We start from the raw sequence: 14,606 nt of genomic DNA on the forward strand, positions 1-14,606 counted from the left end.
TTTCTGTAAATCCATTTCCCATGTTAGTAATTATAATATATTTTTGGTAGTGATAACTCATAATTTGCAATGGGTCCTTTTATAGCAAGCTCTACTGCATTTGAAATACAATTCAAAGTATCTTTTTTTTTCACTGAATTATCTGAGGTTTATACTTGGTACCTCTGGGTACACAATCAAAATATATTACCTTACTTTCATGAGATCTGTGATAACTATCTAACCAGTAATCTAGAGAGGCCTCGGAGAACTTAAACACAGACAGTTGTGTTTTGATGCAAGGACAGAACAAAGGGAAAGATCTGTTATATTATGAATTATCTTAAAGTTTAACAAAAACAACTATATCTGACTTGCTGGTTTGGAGATGGCCATTTCTGGGAGATTAAATGTAAAACAAGGAGGCTGGAAGGATCAAGAAAGAACTAAGGATTCCAACAGCTAGCTCAGATACTAAGTTATCCCAAGAAGAATTCTATTTCTATGCACATACCTTATTATATATAATTGGATTCCATCTGGCTGAAGGTGGATAGCACAAGATAACTCTCTTACTGCCTTTTTCAATTTGTGCAACTGTTGAGTGATAAACAGAAACTTAGCTCTTAATAATACTGATTGCTTCCTTTCTGATAGTTATTCCCTCCCACCCTTCAATACAGAAATTTTGCAGGAATCTCTCCTAATACACGTGTTTCTTAAGAATCATCAAAGCAAGTGGGATACAGAGAAGTTAAAAAGAAAATTTATGAAGCAAAGTCTTTTGTTTTTTTTAAAATTATCTTTAAGTTTGAAGAATGATTACACAGATCCACAAATATATAGTTTTAAATAAATATGATTATATCATATATTCTAGTTTGTTTTTCCTTTTTGTTTAGCTTTTCAGTTTTTCTCCCTCAACCATAACACCTTTTACACCAAACTTTACTCATGTTAATAAACTAGCTTGCAAAGGAATGTAAAATAAAAAGTAAAAGTCAATTCCACTTAAAAATAAGAGAGGAAAAACAAGCTTGCACTTACTGAGTAAAATGAATGAATAAAACAAAATACAACAATGATGAAAAAGATATCTGTTTAAAATCAATATACAATGAAAAGTAAACAATGATTCTTTCCTTAATACTGGTTACAGAGCATAATCTGAATTTATACAAATTTTTACAAACATTGGGGAAATTACAAAAGGCGGAACTAAACACATCCCAGCAAAATGAAGCTGGGACAACAAACGACTCCTCTTACTATGCTGACGTGGTGATCAAAACATTTGTGCATGGAAGTAGACAATACCTGTGAAAATGGTACAAAGTGTTTGGAGGAAATAGTGGGTGGAGTCAAAAGAGGGAATTCAAAAGGAGGGAGTTTGAGATGTTTTTAAATAAATTTAAGAATTACTGTGGAACTTCAGGCCTGCTGCTTCTCAAGCTAACCCTGATCAGGTTGGTATAATTAACAAACCACCTTGTCATATGCCTGCATTGCTCCACCTAGTTCCAATCATACATATCTATGCATTGAGGACACCCTGACTAGGAATGATGGAAGCTCACTCTTTGGTCTTTACAAGCTTTCCTGGGGTTGGACTTCTCCAGGTAGCATTAGATTGGATTTACCCTGGAGCCTAAACCCACACTGTAGCCATATGTATTCTTCTATATACATACACAGGGTTTGGTTTGTCATTGTTTTATCTACATGGGATCATACTGTATACACTTTAAAGTCTTCTAAATCTTGTTCTAGAATATCTCTTGGAAATCCCTCCAAATCACCTGGCATAATTCTAACTATTCTTTTTATTCACTACATAATACTCTATAGTGTGAATACAACATAATTTATTCAACCATTACTGTGAAGAGGTTTTTGTCTCCTCAGAACAATGAGTCTTTGAATATATGTGCTTACACCTTGATATTATGCTAGTGCTTTGGTTTCTAAATACGCTCGGAGGAAATTCCAACTTCCCCATAAGGCCTCAGCTCCATCAACAGGGAGTGAAGCAAAAGGGCCACACACAATCCCCACCCCTTCCCAACAGGGATCAAAAGCAAACCTGCCCTGGGGACAATACCAAAATGGCCCCAGAGTCTTCTGCTTCCATCATCAGGAAGGTAAGGACTTAGTCACACTGCATCCTGAGATGAAGACAATGAGAACAGAGCCTCTAGCAAACTCCAAATGGACATGCAGTGTGAGCAAGAAATGAACCTTTGTTATTTTAAGATGGTGATTTTGAAGTTTTATTTGTTTTTGTTGTTTTCCACAGCATAACAGGCTATCCTGACTGAAACCAATGTGAAGAGAGGACTTGTAGGAGACGAGGGCAGAAAGGTAACAAGGAGCCAGTTCACATGAGCTCTTGTAGGCCTTTGGCTTTTGCAAGATTTGGCTTTTATTCTGAGCACAAAGGGAAGCTATTGAAGAGTTTCAGGCAAAGAAGTGAAATAATCTGATTTATGTTTTAACAGGATCACTATGTTGCTGTTTTGAAAACCCATCAAAAAGGAATAAAGAACAGAAGCAAGAAGACCAGGAGGCTACTGCAATAACCCTGGTGAGAAATCAGTGTCTTGGACAGGACGGTCAGTGATGGAGCAGTAGAAGGGAATATCTATTTTGAAAGGTAGACACAACAGCTAACAGTCTTTATCTCTGGAAAGTCCAAGTTGGTTGGAGTCAGAGAGAGCTCTTATTATTTACTACATTGTTTGAATTTTACACTAAGGATATATTATTTTTTTAATTTAAATAACTTGTAAATTTTAAACAAAATTTAAAGGAAAGTGTGAATGATTTGGACCCCATTCTATGCACAGATCCCATTCTATGAACTCACCATTCACTCCCTCCTCATACACACACACACAAAATTGATGGACTCTAAAATGTTAACAGTAGTTATCTCTAGAGAATGAAATAATGGATGGTTTTTAATGTATTCTTATTTGCATACATATATTACATGTGGTAAATATACATTGCTTTTGTAATAAGAAAAAAACAGGCATTATTTAAAAAAAAAAAAAAAGAAAGACAAAAATTCACACCTAATCAGGAGAGGATTTTTAAGTGGGTAATTATAGTTATAATTATACCCACCCATTATAGATCAATATATCTATCTAATATGTATTGTTTATAAATGCATTAGGCTCTGTAATTAGCTGAAAAAGAATACATTGACATATTTTAAATTACACTGAACAAATATTCAAAAAATTAAAACTTTTAAAAAAAATCAAAGTTCTCAAACCTTAAATACCTTATGATAGGCTTCTGCTCGACAAATATAGCTTTGAATATACATAGGCTCAAGTCTAATAGCCTCAGAAAAATACCAAGTGGCTTCAATGTAGTTATCCAGGTGTAGCAGATATATGAGGCCAATATTTATATAAGCCAAAATAATGGTTCTAAAAAAAATGAGAAAGCAAAATATTCTTAGACATTTTAATTATTCCAGATGTTCTCCAATTATAAATGAACCTAATGAAATACATACATCAATTTATACCAGGGTTCTTTCTCAATGTTTTCCTAAAGCAAAATAAATTAGTTAAATACTTTCTATTAAAAATTATAAACACCTTTATGAAATCCTTAGTTAGGAATAAACATTTGTAAAGTCTGTCCTAGGAACTGATTTCCTGAAGTCTCCTAGACTCTTAGCAATACTTCACTCTTCCTTGACTTAATCTTGACTTATCTTGGCTAACAAGCTTAGTTTTCCTCAACTCAAAAGTTTTTGCCTCAAGCTATGTTATATTCGCCAAGAGAAAGGGTGAGGAACAGTAAGAAAGAGCAATATTCTCGAGGCTTAGGGTTAAAAATCCTCTCCACAGAGGTATTAACCCATTTGCTTTTCTATATCAAATAAAGGTTGTTTTTCTCTCTTAGAATCAAACAATTTTCAATGTAGAAATAACCTTACAAATTATTTGTTCCATGCTTCTATTTCAAAATGAGGAAACTACACATTCTGTATCCCAACTGCACAGAAGCCCTGACCCTTTTACCGACTGCCCACTTTCTGGCTTTCTGCAACTGAAACCCATTTCTTTCTCTTCCTGACTCAAAAATATCCCAAAGAAAACCGCTGTGGCCATTGTGGAGCCATGTTCCATGACTTTTCCCAAGTCAAGTTCAAAGTTTACCTTAAATAAGCTAAGTAAGCAGTCTGCCGGTTGGCACAGAATGGGCATGATTTGTTACTCTTTCTGACACCTCCTATTTTAAAGAATACTTCTTTGGAAAGAAGGGGAATTATTTAATTAAATTCTACTTTTTACAGCCTAGCTTTCTGACTAGTGTATGTAACTTTCAGTCTGTTCCTGCCTGAACCTGTGTTCTAATGGTATTTGCTTTTTTATTTTGCTTTACTAAACAAAATGTAGTCAGAAGTTCTAAATAGAGGATTTCTTCCCACTGAGTCGTATATTGTGCCTAGCAACAATATATCAAGCAAATATTTTGCCATTATTTTAAAACTTGATGACAATTTTCCATGAACTTAACTTCAAAAAGTTTTAACCTGGGCATCCCCAAACTGCTCTTAATTACTGGTTGATTTTGCTATCCTTGGATTTAAACTCCTCTCAAACCCATTCAATCTCTAAAGTTTGCAAAAGCATCTGAGGCAAACAGATATTGAGAATAGTTCTTATTTTAGAAGTAATCTTATTTTCAGAGGTAGTATTCTAATTCTAGGATGACTTCATAATTGTCTCATTTTTACAAGGTTATTAATGATGAGGGGAGAAAGCTTTTTCTTTCACCTTGGTATTTTCTTGATTTTATATAAAAGTGAAATCAGTAAGAATAAAAGGGAAAACATACCTTTCTAGAGAAATAACAGCTTCAAAGTCACAAATTGCCAGCAACCAAAGTTTTAGATTCGCATAGAGTATGCCCCGATGTAGAAAACAACTAAGATTCTCATAGCCATCATTTATGAGAGCTTAAAAATAAAGGTACATATCTTATTCAGGTTCTGAACAAACATATCTGAGTTTTATTTTAGCCTATGCCCCTTCCTACTGCTTATTCTTATTTTTTTTTAACATTACATAAAATAAAACATATCTATAATGAGTGTACTTATTTGGTGAGTAAAAAATAGTACTCACATAAAAAAGTGTATTTGTTTATAAGGAACAATGTGACTATGATGGTTCACAATCTCATTAGAGCTGGAAGAAATCCTGGTATTAATCTAGGATAGTCCACTCACTTTACAGATGAAGAGATTAAGGTCCAAAGGGGCCAGGTACAGTGACCATGCAAATCAATGGCAAAGATGGGCCTAGAATCTAACCTCTGATCCACTGCAGTGGATTGCAGTCAGAAAGGCGCCATTGCCCTTGATGGCTTGTTATTATCTGGAAGATAGGAAGGCATCATTACTGGCCAAAGAACAGGTTCTGGTACAAACCCAGACTGGGGCAGACAGCAGAGGTCAGGCTTATACACATAAACCAGGAAGGGCAGCTCAAAGAGGCTACTCCAATTGCAAGCAGACCTTGGAGTTAAGGCAGGCAACTTGACTACGCATATCCCAAAGAACAGAAGCGTGGGGCAAAAATAACCTCCTCTCAGGACTCCAGGCATGTGGCTCTCATCAGTGACCAGTCTAGCAGTCTAGAGGTTATCTCGTGTCTCCTCACTTGCTGATTCCCCCTCAACTTCCAAAAACATGCAATGAATTAGATGAGATTTCTACATTTGATCCACATCACTCAAGCTTCTCAAGCTAAAAAGGGAAAGTTCTGCAAAAAATGTACATAATGTTCACAGCCTGGGACACAAATATGCACAATACTAGATTTTGGGACGTATTCCTAGTGTAAGCAGTGATCATACAGATTAAGTAATCACTTGAAGGCCATTTGACGGCTCAATTCACAGTATGACTGTCTAGCAAGGAGAAAAATAGCTGCAGTTGGTTAGTTGGTTGCTCTAGAAAAACAGAAATATTCTTCTTTTTTTTAATTTATTTTTTTTAAATTTTTGAATTGTATTTTATTTGTTTATACAGCAGATTCTTATTAGTCATCAATTTTATACACATCAGTGTATACATGTCAATCCCAATCGCCCAATTCATCACACTACCACCACCACCCCCCCGCCGCTTTCCCCCCTTGGTGTCCATACAAGAAACATTCTTCTTGAGGAAACAAAAATATTAGAATTACTTATCCTCTCTGTGCTTCGGTTTTCTCATCAGTAAAATGGGGATGATAATAGTACCTACCTCATAGCATTATTCTGAAGAGTAATTGAGACACTCCATATATAGCATTTAGAATAGTGCTTGACAAGTAGTGAAATGCCTAATGAATGTTAGATATTATTATTATTATCTTAGAAAAATATATTGAGGGTCCTTTTTGATTGTGAAAGATAAAACTCCTTAGGCTATCCTATAGGAGAAGATTGAGGCTAAAATAAAGCTGGTCTGCTCTGAATAATTAAATAACAAGGATTTGTATTATTGTGATAGCCTAGAAAAGAGCGGGTGAGGAGCCCAAAACTTGGAGAAGAGGGAAATATGAGAAAGCAGCTTTTAGGAAGACCAGGAAGAAAGGGGTTTAGCCAGATGGCAGATGGACAGAGCTGACAGAGACCAATAAAAGATAAACTTACAGAAATAAGGGTATTTAACCTTCAAATTTAAATTATCTGTGCTAACTTTATCCTCTGAACCCTAAAACATTTAGTAACAGATGGTAGCCATGAGCAGTGAATTGGTGAACAAAAATGGAGACTCAATCAGACAGCAGAAATTAGGTACAAAGATTCCAAGAGAATTGAACAGGAATCCTCAGTTCTCTCTTCTAGGAATCCTTGGAAATAGAAGGGAGGGCACTAGACTCCTCTCAGCACATAGGATGGGCTTTGAGTTATTTTATTTGAATATTCATGGGAAGGGTGACCTCAAAAGGCAAATGGATTTAGAGATATCAAGAAACAATCATCTTTTGGAGTTCCCTGGTGGTCTAGCAGTTAGGATTCGGCACTTTCACTGCTATGGCCCGGGTTCAATCCCTGGTCAGGGAACTGAAATCCCGCAAGATGCAAAGCACTGCCAAAGGAAAAAAAAGGGGAAACAATCATCTTAGATTGCCTCCCCTGAGGAGCTATGTATTCTCTTCCTAAGAGTCTAGTGGTCTCCTTAATCTCTAGATTCTGCCTCATCTAGGATGTTGGGATTCTAGCACTTTGAACCCAGGTGAACAGAGCCATGTTTGGAGTGTTGGACTCTGGCTAGAATTTGCCAGTCAGGATGGGCTAATTTATTCAGCTGGACACTGTTTACTGAGCATTTATTCTATGCCCAAAATTGTGGACATATTCATATACCAAGAATGCACTGGTACAGGGTAAAGTGGAAATGGCCACTTTTAGCTGTTGGCATCCTCTTACTGAGGATTCTCAAAGCCCATTTTTAGTCTAAGGGTTACAAAACTCTGAATTTGACTAATCCATGGGCTGGGTCTATGGAGTACGACATAGCCCCCCAGGAAAAATCACTGCCATTTTAGCAAGATGACTAAGAAATAGGCCTGGATTTCCAGAAATAGCCTCAGAACTTCATATATAGAAAGAGATTTCTTTGATATATTCTCTCTTTGTCACAGTTGTACACACGTAAACACACACAAAATCATACACACTAAAAGGGAATATTAGAAACACTTTTAGCTAAATTATTGTAGCTTTAAGTATAAATAAATATATATGCTATATAAATATATATAAGTATATATATATAAATGTATAACAATATACATATTACATTAGTCATCCCACATTAGTATTCCACTCCATGAAAGTGGCTGCTGAACCTCAGATTAAATTCCCATGTATTTGCCATTAAAGGTGAAGTACCTGAAACACTATAATCCTGCAGTGCTCTAAGAGGGTTACTCTTCCTAAATAAGCAGGCTCTGTAATACAATGCTAACCAGTTATTAGGATCTAAGTGAATTGCAATAGAAAGATCTTGAGTTGCTTGCTTATAAAAGTGCCGTTTAAAATATACTCTCCCTCGGTATGTCCTAGAAAAAGAAAAAAATTCATTTTAACATGTACTGCAAAATATAAATTTTCTCTTTTTGGCAAACCTATACAAATAATTTTATATTTGAATAACAACTTGTGATTATTTCTCTTTGCTTCCCAGGAAAGTTTAGTCATAATGTTAATAGCAAAAAGGATATGGACATTTTATAAATAAATATGTAAATATATAATAAAATACTTTATTATTATATGTATAAATAATATATAAATATATAATAAAATACTTTATGCTTATTGATAATATTATATATTAATTATATATATGCTTAATAATTATTATTATATTTCTTACATTTATCAGAGAGGTGTGTCAATAAAATAAATGAGGCACCCAAGATACACTGAAGATACACCCCCAAAAATGGGAGGCTGCTCTATCTGCAAGGGTAAAAGCTATTGCATCAGTTTTATGAGTTGAATTCTATCTCCATTAACTTCTGACTTCAATTTCTAAATTTTCATTGACCTATATCAACTCTGAAAATCTCATCTTCGATCACTTAATAATGTAAAACAAATCAGTTTTTACTGCTAAAAAAAAAAAAGACAATTAAGGAAAAACAGGAAGAATAAGCTAGTAGGTTGCCTGCTCTGAAGAAGTTAAATCCAGGGGGAGGAAAATAGATGTTCAAGAAGGTTATAGTATGAAAACAATGGTAATTTGGAAAAAAGAGTACAGCAAGTAACAGAGGTCTTTCAAAAGCACTAAGCATCCTAAGACTCAGAATATTTTATCATGGAGCAAAATATTTTTTACCCCACATATAAGAAATGCCTCATATAGTTTCTAATGAATATAAGAATCTTACATTTATTTTTAATAATTTCTGATTGCTAAAGACTATTACTAATTATTTCTAAGTATTTATATGATTCTGAACTTAAAATCTTACAGAATAAAACATTACTAATATTTTTTGTAGGATGCCATTAAGTCATGTCAATTCCTCAAACACACTGACTTTTGCATCCATTCCTTCTTTCATTTCTACTGTCTCAGTACTGAAGACCCTCATCAGATCACATCTGGGCTGCCACTTTATTCCATTCTTATCTCTAGAGTGATGAGATTTGATGAACAGATAATAAATATCACTTTTTTCAAAAACTTTCAACAGCCCCCTATTGACAATGGGATAAGGCTGAATTCTTTAAAAAGGCATATAGGCCTCCCATAAGATAACACCACATTATAACACCTTGAATTAACCTTCTGTTCTTCTCCAACTAATTTGATGCCTTCCTGCAAGTAATCCCCCTTTAAGTCAAGAAGTAGACAACCAGAATAGAACAATAACTAGGGATGAATTTTTAAAGAGCTTCAAAAAAGTTTGCCCTCCCTTCAAATGGCTGCAAGCTGAGATAATTTTAGAAGTAAGTTATTTCAAACTTTCAAAGAACAAAAATTATCCAATCCTAAAGGACACGTTTCTAAGAAAAGAAAAAGATGAAAGACTTAATTCATTTTGAGAAAGTAGACAAATCCTGAAATCAAAATCTGATTATGAAACTAGTGAACAATCTTACTATGAATATAGATGAAAAACTCTTAAAGAAAGTGAAGACAAAGCAAATTCAGTATTGTTTAATAATACTCTATCTAAAAATATATGATGGCCAAGAGGCATTTATCCTTCAAAATTAGAAAGCCTATTACCATGAAATTCTTATACGTAGATCATAGGAAAAAAATTTAAACAGGAATAAAGAGATATTCCCTTGAAATAATTAAAGAATAAATGGCTCAAAAATTACAACTGTGATGTTTCTTGGTAAAAGCCAAAGGCATTTTCATTAAGTTCAAAAGATGAAGATTCTTATTATCACCAACATTATTGTTAAGTTAAAGTTGATGCAATGATAAAATGAGTTGGGAGATTAGAGTAGAGCAAAAGAGGTAGAACAGGGAACTCCAAAACTCCACCTTTCCACAAAAGCAATGAATAAGTGGGTAAACACTGTCAGAAGCAATTAAAGAATTAAGAATCTAATTAAAAACTTAGAACCACCAGGGTAATGCTTAATAAAGGAGGAAAAGCTGCTGAATTTTGGTAAGAGAGCTTTGTGGTGTTCTAACTCACCCTATTGCCCTCCCCAACTTCCCAGACCCATGGTGGCCTTGAAGAAAACAACCTGCATTCCTGATGCAGGTTACTAGTACCAGAGGGAACAATATAAATCTTATTCTCAAAGAACTGTACCTGTGTAGTTTTGACCTGTCTGGTGGATCACTGAAAGACTGGCTCAAATGTTTCCCTTTGTTTTGACTGCCTTAGAGCTTTCCCAGGGCTGATGTGACTTCCTGGATGGTATTTATCAAAGTCATTTAAAGGCAAATGTATTAGCTGTTGCCACTTGGGGCAAGGGATAACAGTTGGGGCAGGCAATAGTCAAACCAAAAACCCTTGTAAGAAAGAAGGTGGAGAAGGAGATACCAGGGGGATGAGGGCTTTAGAAAGTTTCCGCATATTGTAGGGAATCTAAAAGGCCACCTGCAAACCCAAGGCTGAAAGCATGCACAGAAAAGACCTACGAAGACCCTTAGCTTTCACCTCTGGTTAATTCAGGCTCTGTGCAAGTAGGACATGAAAGCTAAGGCATTGAAGTTGTCTGGATAAGCATTCAAGGAGTGCCCCAAAAGAGAGTCAATCTGCAAAGACTGAGAGAGTTTTTTTGTTTGTTTCGTTGGTTGGTTTCGTTGGAATCTCAGTCAAATCACTAGCTGACCACCAAGTTGACAGAACACAGACTTCAGTGGCCACACGTGACAAAGAATACAGACTTACAAAATCTGTTCAGAAAAGTCACTAAACAAACTACATGAACGACAAGAAGCAGCAACAAAAAACACTGGAAGAGGAGGAGGTGAATCTGATATCCAAAGGTGCCACATAATAATATGCAAAGTGACTATTTTTCAACAAAAAATTACAAGTAATGCAAAGGAAGAAGAAAATATGGCCCATTCACAGGATAAAAAGAAAAAAATAGAAACCATCCCTGAGGAAGCCCAGACATTGGACAAAGACTTAAAATCAACTGTCTTAAAATCAACTTAAAAGATTTTAAGTAAACTATCTTTGGGAAACCCATGGTGGTCCAGTGGTTAGGACTCGGTGCTTTCACTGCCAGGGCCCAGGTTTGATCCCTGGTCAGGGAACTAAGATCCTGCAAGCCATTTGGCCCAACCAAAAACAAAAAACAAAACAAACCAAGAAAACCGACAAAACTATTTTAAATATGTTCATATAGTTAAAAGAAACAGTAAAGAACTAAAGAAAACTAGGAGAATGATGTCTCAACACATAGAGGGTATCAATAAAGATACTGATAGATAGAACTAGATTGATAGATAGAGAAATTATTGAAAAAAAAGAACCAAATAGAAATTCTGGAGTTGAAAACTACAAAAACGAATGAAAATTCACTAGAGGTTTCAACAACAGATTTGAGAAGGCAAAAGAAAGATTCAGGAAACTTGAAGTAAGGTCAATTCAGATTATCCAGCCTGAGAAGCAGAAAGAAAAAAAGAGTGAAAAAAAAAAAAAAAGACTGAGGGACCTCTGGAACACCATCAAGCATACCAACATATGCATACATTGCAAGTCACAAAAGGAAAGGAAATAATAAAGGAGCAGAAATGACATTTGAAAAAGTAATGGTTGAAAGCTTCCCAAATTTGATGAAAGAAATGAGTCTATACAACCAAGAAGCTCAATGATTCCATGTAGGATAAATTCGAAGAAATCTAGAGGCACCTTATAATCAACCTGGTGAAAGCCAGAGACAGAGAAAGAATCTTGAAAGCAGTATGAGAGAAGCAACTCATCATGTACTTGGAATACTCAATAAGATTAATAGCTGATTTCTCATCCAAAATCGTGGCCAGAAAGATCATGACTCACTGAATAGTCTATGAATCATAAACACAATAAGTAAAAAGAAAACCACTCTTAGGCACAATATACCAAAACTGCTGAAATCCAAGGACAATGAGAAGGGCTTCCCTGGTGGCACAGTGGCTAAGAATCTGCCTGCCAATGCAGGGGACACGGGTTCGAGCCCTGGTCCGGGAAGATCCCACATGCCACAGAGCAACTAGGCCCGTGAGCCACAACTACTGAGCCCGCATGCCACAACTACTGAAGCCCACGCTCCTGGAGCCTGTGCTTTGTAACAAGAGAAGCCACTGCAATGAGAAGCCCGTGCACCTCAACGAACAGTAGCCTCTGCTTGCCGCAACTAGAGAAAAGCCCTCGCACTGCAATGAAGACCCAATGCAGCCAAAAATAAATAAATAAATAAATAAATAAATAAATAAATAAATAAATAAAAATTTAAGAAACAAAGACAATGAGACAAGTTTAAAAGCAACCAAAGGAAAAAGACACATTACTTTCAAAGGCATTGACTAACCACTGATTTTTTTCACTTAAAAAAAAAAAGGAATCTATATGACACTGCACTGCAATATGTTCAAAGTGTTCAAAGAAAATAAATGCCAAGGGAGGACTTTCAAGATGGCAGAGGAGTAAGACATAGAGATCACCTTCCTCCCCACAAATACATCAAAAATACATCTACATGTGGAACAACTCCTACAGAACACCTACTGGAAGAAGACCTCAGACTTCCCAAAAGGCAAGAAAATCCCTATGTACCTGCGTAGGGAAAAGAAAAAAAGAAAAAACAGAGACAAAAGAATAGGGACGAGACCCGCACCTCTTGGAGGGAGCTGTGAAGAAGGAAAAGTTTCCACACACTAGGAAGCCTCTTCGCGGGCGGAGACAGGGTGTGGGCAGGGGGGAAACTTCGGAGCCACGGAGGAGAGCACAGCCACAGGGGTGCAGAGGGCAAAGCGGAGAGACTCCCGCACGGAGGATCAGTGCCGAGCAGTACTCACCAGCCAGAGAGGCTTGTCTGCTCACCCGCCGGGATGGGCGGGGGCTGGGAGCTGAGGCTCGGGCTTCAGAGGTCAGATCCCAGGGAAAGGACTGGGGTTGGCTGCGTGAACACAGCCTGAAGGGAACTAGTGCACCACAGCTAGCTGGGAGAGAATCTGGGAGAAAGTCTGGAAATGCCTAAGAAGCAAGAGACAATTGTTTCAGGGTGCGCGAGGATTGGGGATTCAGAGCATCCCCTAAACGAGCTTCAGAGACGCGCACGAGCCGCGGCTTTCAGCACGGACCCCAGAGACAGGCATGAAACGCTAAGGCTGCTGCTGCCGCCACCAAGAAGCCTGTGTGCAAGCACAGGTCACTATCCACACCTCCCCTCCCGGGAGCCTGTGCAGCCCGCCACTGCCAGGGTCCCATGATCCAGGGACAATTTCCCCGGCATGCCTCAGGCTGTTGCAATGTCACGCCAGCCTCTGTCGCCGCAGGCTCGCCCGGCATTCTGTACCCCTCCCTCACCCCCGGCCTGAGTGAGACAGAGCCTCCTAGTCAGCCGCTCCTTTAACCCCGTCCTGTCTGGGTGAAGAGAAGACGTCAGAGGGCAATCTACATGCAGAGGCAGGGACAAATCCAAAGCTGAACCCAAGGAGCTGTGAGAACAAAGAAGAGAAAGGAAAATTTCTCCATGCAGCCTCAGGAGCAGCGGATTAAATCTCCACAATCAATTTGATGTACCTGCATCTGTGAAATACCTGAATAGACAACGAATCCTCCCAACATTGAGTCGGTGGACTTTGGGAGCAACTGTGGACTTGGGGTTTGCTATATGTGACTGGCTAGTTTCTGATTTATAAGTTTACCTTAGTTTAAATTTTAGCTCTTGTTATCATTGTTGGATTTGTTTATTGGTTTGGTTGCTCTCTTCTTTTTTTTAAATTACCTTTTAAATTTTTTTATTCTAATATTTTTAAAAATTTTTATTTTAATAACTTAATTTATTTATTCTTTCTTTTTTTTTCTTCTCCCTTTTCTTCTGAGCTGTGTGGCTGACAGCATCTTGGTGCTCTTGCTGGGTGTCAGGCCTGAGCTTCTGAGGTGGGAGAGCTGAGTTCAGGACATTGGACCACCAGAGACCTCCTGGCTCCATGTAATATCGATCAGCAAGAGCTCTCCCAGATATCTCCGTCACAACACTAAGACCCAGCTCCACTCAACAACCAGCAAGCTACAGTGCTGGAGACCCATAGCAAACAACTAGCAAGACAGGAAGACAACCACACCCATTAGCAGACAGGCTGCCTAAAATCATACTAGAGTCACAGACACCCCAAAACAGACCACGGGACGTGGTCCTGCCCACCAGAAAGACTAGATCCAGCCTCATCCACCAGAACACAGGCACCAGTCCCCTCCACCAGGAAATCCACACAACCCACTGAACCAACCTTACCCACTGGGGGCAGACACCAAAAACAATGGGAACTACGAACATGCAGCCTGTGCAAAGGAGACCCCAAACACAGTAAGTTAAGCAAAATGAGAAGACAGAGAAACACACAGCAGATGAAGGAGCAAGGTAAAAACCCACCAGACCAAAAAAATGAAGAGGAAATAGGC

General features: G+C 37.5%; 1 protein-coding gene across 1 annotated transcript in view; it reads right to left on the minus strand.

Moving 5' to 3' along the window:
- Window positions 1-14,606, minus strand: part of TTC6 (tetratricopeptide repeat domain 6) — a 220,284-nt gene that overhangs the window by 35,585 nt on the left and 170,093 nt on the right. The window contains exons 15-18 of the mRNA XM_082385911.1: window positions 7,900-8,069; window positions 4,846-4,966; window positions 3,272-3,422; window positions 494-576 (exon numbers count right to left, since the gene is read on the minus strand). Coding sequence (XP_082242037.1) covers window positions 494-576; window positions 3,272-3,422; window positions 4,846-4,966; window positions 7,900-8,069 — 525 coding nt within the window. The remainder of the gene's footprint in view (window positions 1-493; window positions 577-3,271; window positions 3,423-4,845; window positions 4,967-7,899; window positions 8,070-14,606) is intronic.

This window comes from Balaenoptera borealis (assembly GCF_965194805.1).
Source record: "Balaenoptera borealis genome assembly, chromosome: 3".
Lineage (NCBI taxonomy): Eukaryota > Metazoa > Chordata > Mammalia > Artiodactyla > Balaenopteridae > Balaenoptera > Balaenoptera borealis.